General features: G+C 43.6%; 1 protein-coding gene across 4 annotated transcripts in view; it reads left to right on the top strand.

Annotated features, from left to right (window-relative positions):
- Window positions 1–19,872, top strand: part of SPEN (spen family transcriptional repressor) — a 72,106-nt gene extending 52,234 nt beyond the window's left edge. For 2 of the 4 annotated variants that reach the window (XM_085316669.1, XM_085316670.1), the window contains 8 exons: window positions 558–671; window positions 1,859–1,972; window positions 3,735–3,835; window positions 7,060–15,001; window positions 15,667–16,071; window positions 17,074–17,268; window positions 17,871–18,029; window positions 19,231–19,847. In XM_085316669.1, the coding sequence (XP_085172795.1) occupies window positions 558–671; window positions 1,859–1,972; window positions 3,735–3,835; window positions 7,060–15,001; window positions 15,667–16,071; window positions 17,074–17,268; window positions 17,871–18,029; window positions 19,231–19,362 (9,162 nt within the window). In that variant the 3' untranslated portion in view covers window positions 19,363–19,847. Of the gene's footprint in view, window positions 1–557; window positions 672–1,858; window positions 1,973–3,734; window positions 3,836–7,059; window positions 15,002–15,666; window positions 16,072–17,073; window positions 17,269–17,870; window positions 18,030–19,230 lie in introns of all 4 variants that reach the window. The other 2 variants (XM_085316673.1, XM_085316671.1) reach the window with 2 other exon arrangements.
- Window positions 19,873–19,878: the final 6 nt, after the last annotated feature.

The raw sequence follows: 19,878 nt of genomic DNA, 5'->3' as shown, positions 1-19,878 counted from the left end.
GCCTATGGTCTCATAGATTTTTTTGCCTCAGATTAGATTGTGGAAGTGAGATTTTTTTTTTCTAATGCGTTATGCTGTAGGTCAGATTAGAGAGTGATGATTTCAACCACCACTGTAATTAGGATGAATTGGCATTTTTGTTGGCTGTCTGAGTAAGGAGGCCAAGGACTGGATAGACTTGGAGACTGACATTCTCTGGCCTGTAAAGGTAGCCCTTGAAGGYCTGCGTTGGGTGAGGCACTGCTGGGAAGCTCTGCTGTTATTGATGAGAAACGGAGGCTGTCAGTCCCCAGAGCTGTCAATCTGTCACCTTCCAGAAACATTCAAATCGAGCACAAAACAAATGTTGTCAAACATTATATTCATTTAAGTATGCAGATTTTTTTTATTATTAATTGCTATTTGATTTCTGTTTTGCTTGCACCTGTGTGAGATGCTGATTATAGAAAATCTGTACAAATTACTGGCTTTCTTCAAATAACTCTTAGGCGCGCTCTGTTCCGTTAGTTTAACACTTGTGAATTGTACTGATGGAAGTTTTGCCCTTTTGTGTTCAGCTGGGTTTTGGAAAGAGCATGCCTACAAACTGCGTGTGGTTAGATGGTCTTTCTACAAACGTTACGGATCAGTATTTAACTCGACATTTCTGCCGATACGGGCCTGTGGTAAAGGTAGGTGGGAGGCTTTGGTGTGTGGTTTGAAGTTGTTACTGTCTTCCTTTCTTTACATCCTGTCCTTTCAACCCCAACTGTCCAGGGCTTTATAGCTCATAWAGAGAAATTCTCTCTGGGGTGTAAATTGGCCTACAGGGATCTGTAGCTTCGCATCCTATTATTCCAATATATAGAGTAGTTGCTTCTGGTTTCTGGAAAACAAGTATTTTGAATGAGCCGAGATAATGAATTTTGGAACCCGTTTGTCGCTCTTGTGCAGTGCAGTCTCTCCCCACAAATTTTCTTTAGGATGCTAACATTGTAGGAGCAGCAGTCTAATTATGTGGTTGTACTTATGCATGCTAACTACATAATTAGACGTAACTGTATTTTTTCACAGGACCCCTAAATGACTTTTTAAAAGCAGAGAGAATAGTCATGTTACCAAATGTGCATCTAAGAAAAGGGTTGTGCAACATACCCATATTATACAGTGGGAGTACGTTAACTGTATGTAGCCAAGTCCCACTGCACGTAGGTATTAAGAGATTTACAGATTTATGCACATGCTTAAAGCTAAGCATGTGAGTTGTCCTGTGTATTTCTGTTGGACATTGATRTGCTTAAAGTTAAGCAATGTGTGTAAATCTTTGCAGGATCAGGGTCTTGCCTCCATAAGGATTTTTGTGGGTTTGTGTTGCAGCTTTGATATTCTTTACTGTAATTGTTGTTGCCTGAACAATAAGCTTCTGTTGCTAAAGGAAGCTAATATTTGTAAACTGAGCATTTAGCAACTGACTTGTGGTACTGCAGACTGTGATAATAAAACTGTTTCCATTTTGTGATTAAATGTTCCCTTTACCTTTTTTCCCCCCTAAGACCTATTGGAAATTTTTCAAAAAAAAAGAAAAAAAAAGTAAAGTACAAAACTGAGTCACCAAAGAAAAAAATAAAAGTAAAATACAGAAAAACAAAATAAAGGCATAATATACCTCAAGCCACAATATCCACAATTCAAAGCAGTCCCGTGTCCTTTTATTGTCTCTTCATTAAATTATGCCTCATCAGAAAAGCCTGGAAATTTACCTTGCTAAAATTATTTTCTTACTGGTATCCTCATGACTTAGGATTTTGTTGGGACTGACATTAAGTCCTGTGGATGAGGCTCTTATTTGGTTTTTGTTTTGTTTTTTTGTTTTTTACAGGTGGTGTTTGACCGCTTAAAAGGCATGGCCCTGGTTCTCTACAATGAGATTGAATATGCACAAGCAGCTGTAAAAGAGACCAAGGGGAGGAAAATCGGTGGGAATAAAATTAAGGTGTGCAGAATGACCTCCAAAAAAAGAAACAAATTGTATTTAGGCCTTACCCCTTTAATGCTGGCATTTGCAGACTGCCAGGCGAAAGGAACACTTAGTGGGACATGCACGTCCCGGATCTTTAAGGCTGAAAACTTTTTTTTTTTTTTAATATATATATATATACTCGGCTTATCAAGATGTTAGGGTATCTTGAACTGTTACTTATAAAGCCTTTTCCAGTATTCTGCCATTTGTTTCACTGAACTTGTCTCTCTAAGCTCCTGAGTGTTGGTGTCCRTGTAATTACCTTGTTTACCCAAATCCAAGCTAAAGTTGAGTGCCTTTGTTTTTATGGTAGGAAAAAAAAAAATCTGCAGGTTCACTTGGCCGTTACTGTGGGATAACAGATCGCTGCATTTCAGCTGCTCTATGCTGATGCTMAGCTCTTTTACCTGCGTAACGCCAAGGTGATCTGCGGCGGCTTTGCCCTCCGCAGCGGGACAGGATCCCGCGTGCCTTCAGGAAGGAGCCTGCACGCGGTTGTCGTGGAGTAGCTGGCGTGTGGCAGCCTGAACGTACACGTAGCTTGTGTGCCGTTTCTTCCTTGTAACAGATAACAATTAATTAAAAATACCACTTGGGGAGGGGGAAAAAAAAATAAAAAGAAGGTATTTTATCCTAGAACAAYGCTTAAGCATTTACAGAATCATCTTGGATTTGGGTGAATGTGGCAATATACCTGTTATGACTGTCCCATCAGTTCCACTAACTGGGGACTTGAGGTATCTGCCAGCCCTCTGAGTTACCTTCCTCCTCCTCTTTTCTTCTCTCCTAAAGAGTGGGTAATGATTTCAAGCATGATCTCTCCTCTAGTGTATTAACCTAGCAACTTCATGCCCATTGTGGTTAGGAGTTGAATATGCTGTCATTTCCAAGCGTGGTGGTTGAATATAAGTAGCCTTTATATGGAATAAAACTTAAAGTTGTTGAGAAAAGTTTCTGTATCTTGTGTTTGTGGGTCTTACTACTTAGTGACTTTGGGATAAACAACACTGTAATGTGTGCATGTCTCTTCTCCATTGCTGTGGTTATACAAATGATTAGGCTGATTTAAAAAAGGGATAAAATGTGAAAAAAAAAATATTATTTGGAATACACATTGATAAATCCATTCTAATCCTTAATTCCTGGCATCAGCTATGCCATTAGCTTCTTAATATTGTCACACTTGGCTAGAAAACAGCAAATCTTAGAGCAGCTAGAATAAGGAGCTACAATTCAGGACACTTGGTTCTTTTCCCATTTCAGCCGTCACCTTGCTCATGTAACCCCAGGCAAACGATGCTGAGTCTGAACTGGATTAATAACACTGACCTGCCTATAGTGCTGTGTTGAGACGGAAGGCACTTTATAACCGTAACTGGAGTAGCAGTATTAAACACATCAATACCATCGTAATATGTATTTTGCCTGCTGGTTTACTGGACAGAAGCTTTTCATGTGCCTCTTGTCTTGCAACTAAAACAAGAGATCCCAATAAGAAGGCAGTTASGTAGTTTCGTACGCATTTACTGAGCTTAGCAGCACATTTAAAAGAGAAAGATCTTTGTTCCTGGGGAGGTGAACCCCAACCCTGAGAGGTGCTTAACTTGTTTTTGCTAAATTGCATCATCCCTCATTTTCTATTCTGTTCCCATCTTCAGCTTCTGCATTAGACAATGAACTGTTGTCAAAATGGGATGTTTCTTTCACTRAACATGATTTACCCTTTATTTTTCAGGTGGATTTTGCAAACCGAGAAAGTCAGTTGGCATTTTATCATTCCATGGAGAAAACGGGTCAGGATATCAGAGACTTTTACGAAATGCTGGCAGAAAGAAGGCATGTGTCTAATATCTTTATTCCATTCTCTTACTTTTCCAGCGTCATCTTGAATGTAATTAAATTTTCTTCAGGCCATAATTATTAWGCAAGCACTTGTTTTTGTTCCTGTCAACTTTGCCCTTCTTTTTAAAGCTTCCTTAAGTCTCTCTTTGAGTTCAGTGTAAGAGCTTTTAGTGGTCATCTTCCYCAACTTTGTATTAAAGATAAATGCCCTTTTATATTAACAGCGTTTTTCGCATATTTTGGTGTCTTCAACTTCGACCTTTTCAAAAAAATTTTTAAATACATTTAAGTGACCAGATTTAAACTGTGCAGATTAATGCATATGGTAGAACACATATCTGAATTATTGTCAGTCACTAAAATTCATACTCAAGTGGAGATTTGGGCTATCTGCGTATCTATATAATTTAGTAACCAGTTCATGTGTTGGGCCACCTGGATGTAGTTGTGAGTCATTCATCATTTCTTAAGAATACAAAGAATAATTTTATCTGTAATGCCTCCCCATATCTTCAAATAATGTATATATTAGCACACTACATATATGTTATGACAAGCTGCTACTACTACTATTCTATGGAGCTGAAGGTAAAATTCAGTCTTTTGCCTATCAGTTCTCAACAGGCTAGTTTGTTAGCTCGATAAGATAATAAAGTCTGAGTGAAGTTGCAATTTCTTTTGCTATTTGACTTGAAAAATGTATTTTATGAAGATTTCCTTCTACAGCRTCTGTCATGGTAGTGTCCAGCTGTTGCTCATGGGCTGCAAAAGCAGTGTGTTCCCCCTGGATGGGTCACTTAGCTCTGTAGACCGGAGTTGAATGCAGCCTTGCACAGAATTACTTAGGATTTTGCTCCTTTTTTTCCCCCTCCAATGGCTGAGTAAAGCAACAGTGTTTTCTCTATTAATGACTGTGACAGAGGCTGAAAGTGAAGCATTTTCTTTTTGTGTGGGTGCATTTTTATTGCCTTTAGAGACTGGTTAGAATGTTAGGGTTCCACTCTGCCTATGAATAAGCCCAGTGTGATGCTAGCTGTACCTGTGTGCTAGATAAGTTCCCTGGTTTTTAGCACAAAATAGGTTGGAATAACATACATGTGCAACTGCCAGATTTCAAGAGGAAGAGGGTTTGGAAATTGGGATTTGCATAATGGAAATAAATCTGTGCATTCCCTAGTCYTTGCCAAATGTTGTGATGTGCCAGCAAGCAGTCAGTAATAATTTCCTGTGAACTATACCAAATTCAGAAAAAAGAACTGCATTCATCAGATGTCTTTTAATGCACAGAAAGTCAGCTGGGCTTGTTTCGCTGTGAAATATTTCTGACTGGAACACTGATTTTCTAGAACAAGATGATACTTGGGTACATGTTAGTCTTGTTTTTTCTGCCATTTTCACATAATCATTGCTAGATACTTAGGAGTAATGAATCATGGAATAGTAGAGCAGACTCTGCTGTGGCTCTTGTAATTCTGCATCTTCTAGGCCTCTTCCAAGCTTGTTCCAGCAGTTCAGGGTCCTTAGCAATGATGCTAAGAGCAACCGCACTAGGCAGGTTCTCTTAGGTTGTGGTTTTACTCAGCCTAAATAGCACTCAAAAGAAAATAAACATTATAATTATTTTTTTAACTTCTAAAAATGCATTGACGTTGTGTAGTAATGTCGTCAAGTTGATACAGTATGAATTTTAGATCTTTATAAAACCAGAGGAAGTGCTGTGCATCCTTTCTGAAAATCCATAAAAATGCTTTTTTGCAGTGAACTAAACCAGGTTGTGTCATCTTTAACCCTGAATATGCTGTTGTGAATTCCAGGATATCCAGTTCTGCACATTCTCTAGGCTGTGAAAATACAAATGAGATTTCTTGAGTGGGAGGCTGGAATATCTTTCTGAGAAGTTAAATTTTGCAATGTCACACCCGCTCAAAGCTGCTTGGGGTTTTGCAGTGGTACTCACAGCCCTGAAGAAGCTTTGGGGGCAGAGTGCAGATGGAGCAATACGAGATGCATGATAAAAGACCATTTAGTGTTTGAGCCTCTTAACAGTTCATAAATTATTTAGCTGTTGAGGGGCTGCTTGCATGTGTGGAGCAGCCATTCTCTCCTTTCTTTCTGTTTGCAAATTGTTATTAAATAAAAAAGTGCATTTTGGTTCTTTTTTTTTTTTTGAATTTGTTGATAAACAGAAAAGTTAACAAGCATAGCAAATCCCTTTTTAGCTATCTACCCACAGCCACTTTTCATAATATCCCACTTTGCTTGCAGAAAGAGATTTTTGTCTTCTGTGCTAAGCTCTATGTTTCTTTGTTTTTGTTCTTATATTCTTACAATGCAGAAGCTGTGAGCTTCTAGCATAAAATGTAAATTGTGAAGTCAATCTAAGTAGGTGAAATAGAGTGTTCAAAACATTGTCTAATGGTGGAGAATTGGAGCAGCAGCTATGTGCTTCAAGAGTATGAAAATTACCACCCTTATATTCTCCTCTTCCCAAAAGAAAAAACACACTTTGCGATATAAATGGCATATTCTTGCAGTTTTGAGGTCTTGAGATACTTATGTTAATTGCTTGACTTATTTTGCTACACACTTCCCATGAATGCACCTGCTCTCATAAACAACCAGATTTTTGTTGACTTGGCTTGGGAATACGCAATGTCAGCATATCACATGCAGTGAAAAGAGCCAATTTTGAAATTACATGATCACTTGAAGGGCTTAGGAGTTTAAATAAATAAATAAATAAATAAATCCTGTTACCACTTCATTGCTTAGTAATGGAAAGGTTCTAACTTCAATTTTCTATTTTCTTCATATTTCCAGAGGTAGGTAGAGACTGTCTCAGTAGTAGGAGCTTCTTGAGATAGGGTGTTTTTCACATCTGCATAACAGACTGTGTGTGGGTGCCGATGCACACTAATGCAGCATTTGAATTTGGCAAAAAAAGAAGCAGTAAGGCTTGTTTAAAAAATACTCAGCAAAGCTGTCACTAACAAAATGACCAATTAACTTCATACAGTGTTTGAAGCTAACAGAGCATTTAATCCACTGTGCACTGATTCGTTGTTATTAAATCTCTCTATGCAGCTGTGTATAGTTGCCCTGATATGCATATAAAGAAATTATCATAAAACAATTCCCCTACATAGAAGAGAATTTTGTAATGCAGTACGTTGGTTGAGAAGGAAAACTAATCGCTCTGTTGTTCTTATTTTTGGCAGAGATGAAAGAAGAGGATCTTATGAATATGCCCCTGATCGTACTTACTATGAGACTGTTAGGACTCCGGGGACGTATCCTGAGGATCCTCGGCGAGAATACCCAGCTCGAGGCAGAGAATTTTATGCAGAATGGGATCCCTACCAAGGAGACTACTATGACCCACGATACTACGATGACCCACGTGAATACAGGGATTACAGAGGCGATCCGTATGAGCAAGACATAAGGGAGTACAGTTACAGGCAACGGGAGAGAGAGAGGGAGAGAGAACGGTTTGAAACCGATCGAGACAGAGATCACGAAAGGCGACCAATTGAACGTAGTCAAAGCCCAACTCACTCCCGGCGTCCACAGAGTCCTGGAGCGTCTCCCTCGCAATCAGAAAGGCTGCAGAGCGATTCTGAGAGGAGGATCTACAGCAGGTCATCAGATCGTAGTGGAAGCTGCAGCTCTCTGTCTCCTCCTCGATACGATAAGCTTGACAAAGCCCGTGTAGAGCGTTACACTAAAAATGAGAAAACAGAGAAAGAGCGTGCTTTTGACCAAGAGAGAGTTGACAAAGACAAACGTTTGGTGAGAAAGGAAAAGCCAGAAAAACTAGAAAAGGATAAAGTTGATAAGCAAAAACGAAAAGCAAAAATCCATTCACCCAGCTCTCAGTCTTCAGAAACAGATCAAGAGAATGAGAGAGAGCCCAGTCCTGAAAAATTAAAGGGCAATAGTAAACAGAGTAAAGAGAGAGGTGACAAAGAAGGGACAGCTAAAAACCGCCTAGAACTCATGCCCTGTGTAGTGTTGACTCGAGTAAAAGAAAAGGAAGGAAAAGTTATTGATCAACCTGTTTTGGAGAAACTGAGAGCAAAGCTTGATAATGACACTATGAAGTCTCCACTTCTTGAACAAAAAACACAGACATCTCAAGCTGAGCAAACAACAAAGTCTGATCAGTCTAAACTGGAACCTGTCAGAACTAAGGTACAAAAAGAGAAAGCCCTTGCCAGTCACGTAGAAGTGGTAGATAAGGAGGGAAAACTGAAACCCAAAAAGCACTTGAAGACAGAGCAAACTTCTGAGGGGGCAAACGCAGTAGATTTAGACAAATTGGAGGCTCGTAAAAGACGTTTTGCTGATGCAAACTTGAAGCCTGACAGGCAAAAACTGGAAGTAAAAAGAAGCAGCCAGGATGAGGAAGATGCACGCACAGTTTTGAAAAAACAACCTGATGCAACAGTTTCATCTAGAGAAGCTACAATGTTAAGGGAAGGAGAGTTAGAAAGAAAACCCCTGAGAAAAGAGATGCTTAAAAGGGAATCTAAAAAACTCAAACTGGAAAGACTTATTCCTGTTACTAGTCCCAAAGAGATTCAGGAGACTCTTAATGTTAGTGGGATCGGCTCRCGTCCCACTTCAGATCTGCAGGCTAGGCTAACTGACACAGCTGATGAACCAGTGGAAATCCAAGAACTCCCTTCTAAAAAAACGAATCCAGTAAAACCCCAGCATAAACAAATACAGCTACTAGATGACCAAGGAACAGAGAGGGAGGACACAAGGAAGAATTACTCTGGTCTTCCTGAAGACACATCTGACCATAAAATTAGCCAAGAGAAACCTCAGTCAACTGACACAGAGGAGAAAATTGGCATTGACATTGACCACACACAAAGCTACAGAAAACAAATGGAGCAAAGCCGTAGATTAAAACAGCAGCTGGAAATGGAGATTGCAAAGTCGGAGAAGTTTGGCAGTCCAAAGAAAGATGTAGATGAATATGAAAGACGGAGCTTGGTTCATGAGGTGGGAAAACCTCCACAGGATGTCACTGATGACTCTCCACCCAGTAAAAGGAAAAAGACTGACCAATTTGACTTCGAAATTAGCACTAAAAGAGAAAGAAACTACAGGAGTTCTCGTCAGGTGAGTGAAGATTCTGAAAGGACGTCCTGTTCCCCTAGTATCAGACCCTTTCCTTTTCATGAGGATGATGACACGCTAGATTCTCCGAGGCTAATGCCACTAAAGGAAACCAAAGAGTCACCTAAAATAGAAGAAAAGGGTCTTTCATACTCCAATATGACTGTGAGGGAGGAGTCTCTGAAATTTAATCCTTATGATTCCAGCAGAAGGGAGCAGATGGCAGAAATGGCTAAAATAAAACTATCTGTACTGAGTTCTGAAGATGACCCAAATAGATGGGAAGCACAAGTGAAACAGGAGCCTGGTAGAGTAGATATTAGCTTTCCAAGCAGCATTGTTAAAAGAGACAGCATACGAAAACGGTCCGTACGAGATCTGGAACCAGGGGAGGTGCCTTCAGATTCTGATGAAGATGGTGAAAACAAGTCCCATTCTCCTAAAGCCTCATCTTTATTAGAGAGTTCCAGATTGTCTTTTTTATTAAGGGACAGAGAAGAGAAGTTACGTGAAAGAGAGGAAAGACTGTCAACTTCTTTAGAAAGAAACAAATTCTACTCTTTTGCATTGGACAAGACAATCACACCAGACACAAAGGCCTTGCTTGAAAGAGCGAAATCTCTCTCTTCCTCTCGAGAAGAAAACTGGTCTTTCCTAGATTGGGATTCAAGATTTGCTAGTTTTAGAAATAATAAAGACAAAGAGAAAGTTGACTCAGCTCCAAGACCTATTCCATCTTGGTATATGAAAAAGAAAAAAATTAGGACTGATTCAGAAGGTGGAAAACTGGATGATAAGAAAGAAGATCATAAAGAAGAGGAACAAGAGAGACAAGAACTGTTTGCTTCTCGTTTTTTGCATAGTTCAATCTTTGAACAGGACTCTAAGCGCTTGCAGCATTTAGAGAGAAAAGATGATGATCTTGACTTCATTTCTGGTAGATTGTATGGGAGACAGCCTTCCTCTGATGGGACTAACAGCGCATCTGATTTGGTGCAAGAACCAGTTGTTCTTTTCCACAGTAGATTTATTGAACTAACACGAATGCAGCAAAAAGAAAAGGAGAAAGATCAAAAACCAAAAGAAGTGGAAAAACAGGAAGACAAAGAAAATCGGCCGAAGACACCAGAAACAGTTCCTGATAATAAAGAATCAGAACATAAAACTTCCTCAGTAGTGGGCCCCTCTTCAGTCACTGTCATACCTCAGGAACCAGCACCGATGGCTTCTGAGAAGACAGCAAATGAAAAACTAGTAGTGGACACAGCTTCTGTAAAAGAAGAAAAGCCATCTGAACCTGTTTCTGCAGCAGAAGAACCAAAACCTGTTCCTGAAATTGCTGCTCCTGCCAAAATTGAACCACCTGAGCAAACTGAAGCCCCACCAGTTGTAGAAGTTAATAAAGAAGTTGTTCCTGCCACTCTGGCATCAGAAGAAGACACTGTGTCAACAGAGCATCCTTCATACTTGGATACAAAACCTCCTACTCCAGGAACATCATTTTCCCAAGCAGACAACAGTGTAGATCCAGAATCTGAAGGTGCCCAGTTGATTCCACCTCCTCCTAAACTCATTCAAAAGTCGGATGAGGTTACTGAACCTAAAGAAGAAAATCCTCCACCTTCTGCCAACACTGATGCTAATGCAAGTCAAAAGATAGAGGTGGCTGCTGAGGTCCTACCTGCAGTTTCTGACAATGATATGGAAGTTGAACCTCCAGTTGTTGTAAAAGATAAAAAGTCTTACAAGAGTAAACGCTCAAAGACTCCTGTCCAGTCAGCTGCAGCTAATGTCACAGAAAAGCCTGTCACGAGGAAAAGCGAAAGAATTGACCGTGAAAAACTCAAAAGATCAAGCTCTCCTCGTGGGGAAACACAGAAACTTTCAGAATTGAAAGCAGAAGCAGAGAAAGTTTCAAGGAATGCTGCTAAATCCCCTAGTTCTGCTGCAGAGCCAGAAAACGTGGAGCCAAGCTTGCCAATAGGCCGAACGAGGCGCAGAAATGTAAGATCTGTTTATGCCACCACAGGAGACAATGAAGGCCCATCTCCAGTCAAGGACTCCGTGGAGGTCACGAGATCTACCAGGAAGAGAGGAGAAAAGGAACCTCAGGAAACAGTGACAACCGTTCCTACTACACCAAGAAGAGGAAGACCTCCAAAAACACGCCGTAAGCCAGAGGAAGACATCTCTCCAATAAAGACAGAACCAGTACAAGAGCCTGAGGAGACTGAAACTAAAGAAGCTGTGGAAACTCCTAAGCCTACTGAGGGATGGAGGTCTCCTAGATCCCAGAAACTGACACACAGTCATTCATCAGCTGCTACTAGCCAGCAGGGGAAGAAAGGGAAAAACGAACCAAAAGCTGATACCTCGGTAGAATCTGAAGATGCTGCTGAAAGAGCTGGTCAGGAATCTAGTGGAAGTGAAAACAGCACTAAAGCAAAAGCAGCCGACAAAGAGCCAGCCGCAAGTGAACAGAAACGTGATAAGAAAGAACTTGATGCAGAGAAAAGCCAACTAGAAATCCCCACAGTTGAGATCATTGAGAAAAAGCCAGCACCAGAAAAGATTACAAAATCCAAAAGGGGAAGGTATAAAAATACCAAAACTGTTGTAGATAAAGCATCCTTGTGTCTAAAAAATGTAGAAATACGCCTCAACGTTGATGAAGTCAAGGGTGCCTTGCGGCCGAGTGAAGAAGAGTCAGAGCCTGTGGCAGTGTCACCRGCAAAAATCAAAAGCCCACAGAAAGAGGACATCTTGCCACCCCATTTTGTTAAGAATGAGGTAGACGATTCATTCCAAGAAGCAGAAAAAGAAGTGCTGCGGGAACCAAAGCAGTCCCCAGAAGCTGCCCAGTTAGCAAAACAGATTGAACTCGAACAGGCTGTGGAGAATATTGCAAAACTCACTGAAACTCCCCCAGCAATTACTACCTACAAAGAGCCAACAGCAGATGTGTCTGAAGTTCGTCAGGAGGAGGAAGGTGATAAACCTGCACATCAGGCTAGTGAAACAGAACTGGCAGCAGCAATTGGCTCCATCATCAATGATATTTCTGGGGAGACAGAAAGCTTTCCTGCTCCCCCAAGTTATCCTGCTGAGTCRGAAGCAGAAATCCCTGCAGAACCTTTGGTATTACCATCGCCTCGAGAGGAAATGGAGCCAGAAACCGATCAGGCGGTCAACAATATCTTGGAAACAGAAGCTGCTGTCGAACCCACGGTGCAGCCAGTTGCTGGCTCTGCCCCATCCACTGTAGAGGTGGAGAGCAAGGAAGCGGAAGTCAGCTTCAGTGAATCTTCAAATTCAGCACAAGAAACTGAAACCTTACAGGAAGCTGAAGTTGCTCGGAAGGAAAAGGGCCGTCAAAAGACCTCTCGGCAGAGACGTAAAAGGAGTACAGGCAGAAAAGGCGACACTGCTGAAGTCAATGCGTTTGAGCCAGAGAGGGTACAGAGCAAGTCCCCCCCTGTCAGTGAAGTAAAGGCAAAACCTGAAGAAACTTTGAAGGAAGAAAAGCAGACTAAGACCTCTGCTCAGGTGTCTGCGGAGCCAAATGCTTCCGATGCCAGTAAGGCTGCAACCACTGATGTCGTCACTGCGCATGAAGCTGTCGTTGAGAGCAGCCCATCTCCAAAAGCACCACCACCAGCTCCTTTGGACCTGGCTGCCCCGCCAGTTCCTGTTGATGATGGCAGTCAGACGGGGTTCAAGATACGGTCACCTATAGAGAACGCACCCATCACACCACCGAGTGCTCCAAATACAGCTGTTCCTGCAGTTTCTTCAGCAACCACAGCCAAGTTGCCCACCCCAGTGCCAGCTGGGGTCGTTCCCCTTCATTCCAGTGCTGCCAAGGTACCAGAATGGATCGTAAGGCACGAGGAACCGCGTGCCCGTTCCACACCACCGCCTGCTCTCCCACCAGATACGAAAGCTTCAGATATCGATACAAATTCAAGCACTTTGAGGAAGATACTCATGGAGCCAAAGTACGTCTCAGCAACGAGCATAACTTCTACACACGTGACGACAACACATGCTGAGCCAGTGAGCGCTCCTCGTTTGGAGGAGGCACCTCTCCACCCTGCGGTAGAGGCCATAAAACCAGTTTCAGAAGAGAAGCCAGCAGTTCCCGTCACTAATGCTTTGGACCCACCAGTGGCAGAAGCACCAGTGTTCAGCGAGAAGGAAAAGATAAGTACCGTCATTGCTCCAAAAGCTACTTCTGTTATAAGCAGAATGCCCCACAGTGTTGATCTGGAGGAGGCTCCGAGGATCACCTTAGTGAAGCAAACTCCCCAAACCCAGACCTGTCTTGTTAATGCTCCCTCGCCAAAATTTAAGCAGAGGTCAAGCACAAACGATAACAGTAGGTTTCATCCGGGATCTATGTCTATTATTGAAGATAGGCCTGTAGAGACTGGGTCCAGTCCAGGACTGCGGGTAAATACGTCAGAAGGTGTAGTGCTATTGAGTTACTCAGGACAGAAGACAGAAGGACCGCAGCGAATTAGTGCAAAGATCAGTCAGATTCCCCCAGCCAGTGCTGTTGACATTGAGTTTCAGCAGTCTGTATCCAAGTCTCAGATTAAACAAGAACCTATTACACCATCTCAGCCAACGCCGAAAGGCTCTCAGACTTCCACGGGCTATGGGACTGTTTCCACCCATTCTTCTTTGGTACTAGGCACGCCACCTTACAATACATCACCCGTGATCTCCTCCATTAAACAAGAGCGTGCAACCTTGGAGAAATCGGAGTCAGCCCACCTTGCTGTCCAGACTCCATCATCTCAGCCTGGGCCTGGTAAAGTCCTCTCACAGACTGTAAACACTCCACCTGTACTTGTTCACAACCAGATGGTTGTGAACAAAAAACTGCCCGATCCAGCTGCTCTGAAAGTGGAGACCAAGACCCTGCAACCATCCAGCTTGAGTCCTGGAGTCAGTCCGCATCACCCATCCCTGTCTGGGAAAATACATTCAGAAGCAAACCACGTCAGCTCAGGGCCCAGCACCCCAACCGACCGGGCTATTTCACACCTGGGGGTCACGAAACAGGAGCCTCATTCTCCACGTACAAGTGGACATTCGCCGTCACCGTTCCCACGGGCTTGTCATCCTGGCAGTACGTCATCTCCGGCTTTATCAAGCAGTACCCCAGTCATGCTGGCACCGGGAATTCCTGTGCCTCAGTACATATCCAGCATGCATCCGGAGCAATCTGTTATCATGCCCCCTCACAGCGTAACGCAGACTGTATCCCTGGGCCATCTGTCCCAAGGTGAAGTGAGAATGAACACCCCTCCTCTCTCTGGTATTCCTTATGGCATACGCCCAGAAACGCTCCATTCCCCCAGAACAGCTCTGCAACCTCAGATAGAAATTAAACCTCAGCGATCCAGCACACCTCAGCCTGCTCCAATAAGAGACATAGTCATGCCACCTCTGTCTTCTCAGCATCCTCCCGAAGAGGAGATGCACTACCACCACACTGCTGTGTGTAGAGGGCCAGCCCCAGTCCAGTCCGATGTATTAGTGATGCAACCAGATTATCGGATGCATCCTACGGGCATCAGGCTCGACCAGTACAATGTCCCTCGAGATGTGCGGATGATCATGCACCCCCATATGGCAGCGGTGGGCGAGCATCACTCCGAAACGAGACAATCCCGAACACCGGAAGGGGCAGTGAAAACTCCCCCCGTGAGCAAGACTCCGCAGCCTGGAAAAGAGACGCCAAAATCCTCCGAAGGCAAAATGGCGCACTCTCCTCACAGCGAGCCCCGGCTCCTCAGCGTCCCTTCCAGCAGCCAGCTTCCTGGACTGCCTTTGACGCAGCCGGTGGTGGTACCTCATGGAGTACAGATCATGCACCCTGCGGGGAGCTCCTTTCATGATTATAGATCTGTGTATGGTGACATGAGGAATTACCATACAGCTGCACAGCTTGGGCATCCTCAATTCCCCGGTGCGTCGCCAATCGGGCTGCCTTCCCGCAGCATGACCCCGTCTCAGGTGAGAAACAAAACAGTTTCTTCTCTTTCTACCTGAAATCTCGAGTGCTCTGAGCTAATTGCAACCCCAGTGTGGTTCTGTGTGACCACAGGAGCTGAGGTTAGCTTGTGGTTAGGGTCCCCAAAGTTTATTTAAGGTCACAACTGAAAGCACTAAAGCAGTTATTTTTGTTTAGGAAATGTGGGTTGAACACTGTTTGGCATTAGCAGAAAGAGAATGAAGAAACCCTTCTTGTTAGTAGTTCTAGGACTCGAAGGTGTGAAGGTCACGCACAAGTTTCTAGGCATTGAGACATTTCGAGGGGGAGAATTCTCAGCCTTGAGATAGCACGTGGGTCCGACAGCCTGGAAAAGYTTCCTTGGATGGACACAGCGGTTAAGGATGGCCTTGTGGGTTGGGGCAGTGGAGCAGGATTCAGGAGATGTGGTTTCAGTGCTTGGGTGCAGGAGAGACTGCCGGGGTGACCTTGGAAAGAGAGGCTTAGTCTGGGCACCTCTGCAACAAGGCTGGCTGTGAGTGGTGATGTGGAGCAGCATTAAAATGACTCTGCCAGCAGGCACTAGAAATCTCCTCACCGTTTCTTGGCAGTCTTGTCATTGTGTGAACAAGTTCTTACGTGCATGTGGCCTAAAATCTTTCTTTGCTCCCCACCGTCTGCTTCCTAGAGTCTCCCGGAGGGCGAACACTCGCACGCCAGCCAGCCAGTACGCAGCAAGACTCCTCAGATTTCCCAGGACCCCAAAGGCCCACCAGCAGCAGGGCCTGAACAGAGTCACCACCCCACTGTAAACAGGCACACGGCGCAGATAGACCCTCACGTCCACCTTCAGAGGGCACAAGCGGACACTGGCCAGACCTCCTACCCGTCGCCTGTCGCCATTTCAATAAAACAGGAGCTTCCATCACCGCACCAACCTCAGGCGGTTCCCAAGCAGTCTATGTTTATCCCGACGACATCGGGTGCTGGGGCCCTGCCCCTGAATCGACCTGAGCCCCAGTCTGCTCTAAAACAAGATCCATCTCCTCATCCTGTTTCGCAGAGACCTGTGGATATGGTTCAGCTTCTGACAGTAAGTGTTGCTCTGTCGTCTTCCCTCTCCAGGAAGCTGTATGCTTCTTGTGTCTGGGGAGAGGAAAATCAGCTTCTACTAAGCTCCTCTCATTTGCGGCAACAAAATATAATGTCTCTTGCATCGAATGCTTCAGATCTGGAGAACGTGATCATCTACTTTCTGGGCTGTTTCTCTCCCTGGTGAATTCTTGGCCGTGTTCACATTTACATGGCATTTACTAGAGTCTCGTGATAGCACACTGTTAGCACCAGAGCAAAAGGAGTACGAGCAGCCCGTGTTTCTCTCATTATTCTTTCAAACAACCTGCAGACTAAGGCAGGCAGTGCTGCATCATTTTTACAGTCAGCTGTTCTTGGAAAGGTTTTCTTCACAGGCAAGATAGAGTGGTGGTTTATTTAATTTTAAAAAAAGAAAAAAAACCTCAACCTCCTCCAGGCTTAGATCCTRTGACTGAGGTCGATAGAGAGGAGGGAGATGGCTGAGGCACAGGCATGTCTGTTCGAGCACTGACCAGGAATCGAGAGCTGTGTTCAGTGCCAAGTATTTCCTGCGTAACCTTGAGCAGCTCTCCTGGTCCTGCTGTTTCTCAGTTCTCCATTTGTAAAACAGAAAATAACATTTGGTGACAGCCCTGCTCTGCCTCGCACTGTGTGGGAGGCTGACATCATTTGCGAAAGATTGGGAAGTGCTCAGATGCTACAACGAAGGGAGCCACCCAAGTATCTTAGCCAGCTGSAAGAAAAATACTGAAATACTGATTTAGCAGGGCCTAACCCAAGCCTGGACTGGCGCGTACAAATGATGATAAGATGTTACATGTGTACTGAGCGCTTAAAACAAAGCAGTGGTATCATAATTGCCTGTAAAAGTATCAGAAGCAAACGAACAGCTCAGATAGGATTTCTTTCAAAATTAARATCCCCCTGGAACAGATGGAAGCGCTGCTTCTAAGTTCTTTTTGCTCATTTGCATTAAGATTTCTTCTCCCTCTGCTTTCAGAAGTACCCAATTGTGTGGCAGGGCCTTTTGGCACTAAAAAACGACACAGCTGCAGTTCAGCTCCACTTCGTCTCTGGTAATAACGTGTTGGCGCACCGGTCCCTGCCCGCGCCGGAAGGAGGACCTCCGCTAAGAATTGCTCAGCGCATGCGACTAGAGGCTTCACAACTGGAGGGCGTAGCACGCAGAATGATGGTAAGGGTGGCAGCAGTGTCAGGGTACGGGTCAGGCAACGTATTTGGGAAGAGCTGGTGTCTAGGTGCCAAAAGCTYGTCTGCTTTTCTCACCTACGTATCATTGGTGTAACAGACCCGCCCCGCTTTTCCCACAAACTTTGCCTCACTCTGTTCTTATTACGTGATTCTTATTACATTGGGATTCCGGAAATAGTATTGGAGATGTCAAGTGTGTTTCCTTTCACATCTGGGCCAAGCATAGAAGTGAAGTGTGTGTTCCTCTGCATTCAGGTGACAGAAGAGGGAATGTCAGAGTTGGGAAACCATACTTTTGAAGTCTCCTGTCCCCTAGCCATGGAACAAACTCCTACGAGCTCTAACAGGTCTAAGATACATGGAAAGTGGACGGTCGAAGGCTGTGGAAACCAGATATTTTCAGTCCTCTTTGCCCCCTTCTAGGCCAGCTGAGATTTCAGTGTGCATCTTTCATAACACCCTCAGTTGCTTCGAAGGAGTTCAAAGAGAGGATTTTCCAGTGAGGGCTTAAAGATAATGAATGTACGTCAGGAATAGGCCTGTTCCAAGCAAACATTTGACTTAATTACTGTATTTTCTTTCCAGGTGGAGAGCGATTACTGCCTATTACTGGCCTTGCCTTGTGGACGAGACCAGGAAGACGTAGTGAATCAGACTGAGTCACTTAAGGCAGCATTCATCAGCTACCTGCAGGCTAAACAAGCTGCAGGAATCATCAACGTTCCCAACCCTGGCTCTAATCAGGTATTGGCAAGGAAGCTGTGAAACTTTGTAGATTAAAAAAAAAAAAATGAAGTTGTATGTTGACYATGGAACCTAAGGCCCTCCACCCCCAAGGCCTTGCTCAGGATAGTCRTTAAGGTGCACATGTGTATCCTTGAAACAAAACGCTAGCATTTACCATGCCAGTTTGTTACATCGCTAGTGAAAACTGTGGTGCAGGATACCTGTATAATGTGTGAAGGGGAACTGCAAAGCCAAGAAACGCTCAAAACTATTTTGTTCTTTACAGCCCTAAGTCTTTGATTGAAAGGAAACAAAAAAATCCAGCTCTTTTTCTGTGTTGGAAGTAGAGTCCTTACTTGCCCTGGTTTCTTCCTCACATGATATCCTGTTTTTTCCAGAACACCTGATGGTTTTTTTTTTGTCCTTTGTTGCATAAAAACAAAATGTTTGGGTTTGGTAATTCTGAGTATTTATTCCAGATGTGTTGCTCCATTGACTTAAATTTAATCTGTTACCCTGGGTAAACAGTCCCTCAGAATGTGAGTGGTCAGCCCTCAGAGCAGCCACTGGAAGCTCCCACTTGAAACAATGGGAATTTTTCTGTGTTTTATGATAAAATCAGTCAGCTATTGTGTTTCTGGTGTGGAAAAATTCCCCATCTTGGGAACCACATCTGTACTGCTGCTGGATTTTTTTTTTTCGCGCAAGCATGCCGTTTTACAAGCATTCTGAAGCAAAGAAACAAAACATGTTACCATCCAAATGTCCATTTTAAATGCTTTAAGCCAGCATGGCTGCTGCATGTCTCCTTAAGGTAAACCGTAACTTCCCTCCTTTTTTAAAAAAACTCTTTAAAGACTGAAAAGATTCTCATTCCTTGCTCTGTCAAGTAGTCACTTTGATAGAGTCACGGGAATCCTTTAGAGTTCTTGCAAAGACCTCCCAGCAGAGAGGGGGAAAGCGGAGGCTGCCCTTTTTCCAYGGCTTTCAGTTAAATTTTAACAACTCTGAAAGATTGCGGTGGAGCGTTCGGTCCGGGTGCACGTCAAGCCTGAGCTCGCTGCTCACCTGCCGATTCGGGTGGTGTTTAGCCTTTTGGGTCTTGCCRCAAGGCTAGCAGCGTTGCCCAGGTCAGCACTCGGGTGCCTCTGGGCAAACGGAGAGCGGAAAGGTTCCCAAATTTATCTTTGGTTCTTTTTTTTTTCTCTCTCCTTCGCAGCCTGCCTACGTTCTGCAGATATTCCCACCCTGTGAATTCTCTGAAAGCCACCTGTCCCGTCTAGCCCCAGACCTCCTAGCCAGCATCTCGAACATCTCTCCTCACCTTATGATTGTCATCGCGTCGGTATGAGCTGTTTACTGGTTACTGACTTTTCCAAGGCCCTGCAGCAAAAAAAARTATATTAAAAAAAATAAATAAAAAATAAATAAAAAGAGAGAGAAAGTAATGAAACAAGAAAATGCTGCCAGACTACCAGCCTCCTGCCCTAACAGGCCTCGATCAAACTGTTGCTGGGTAGTKGTTCTGCTACCTTGTATGTTTACATATTGCTTTAGCTTATGGACAACTGATGCACTCAACAGGCGGACTGGTATTGGGTTTCTGTGCCTCCTTTTAGGGAAAATAAAGGATGGCTATTTTTTTTAACAAAAAAAAAATAAATAAAAAAGAACCTGAACTGCCTTTGCACTAAATTAGTGACTCGGACCTTTGCACAGTTGGAGACATGCTGTGACGTTATGGATGTCTTGACACACATTAACATGCGTTGTGGACTAAACGCAGGACCTGGGAACTTCTGCTGAAATTTGTGGGTCAAGGATCATTTCACACATTATCTTTTTTGTTGTTTTTTTTTTTTTTTTT

The sequence above is a fragment of the Rhea americana genome, unplaced genomic scaffold, assembly GCF_003343005.1.
Source record: "Rhea americana isolate MKP2758 unplaced genomic scaffold, rheAme1 scaffold_478, whole genome shotgun sequence".
Lineage (NCBI taxonomy): Eukaryota > Metazoa > Chordata > Aves > Rheiformes > Rheidae > Rhea > Rhea americana.
The sequence above is the reverse complement of the archived record's forward strand: the minus strand, read 5'-3'. Positions and strand labels throughout refer to the sequence as shown.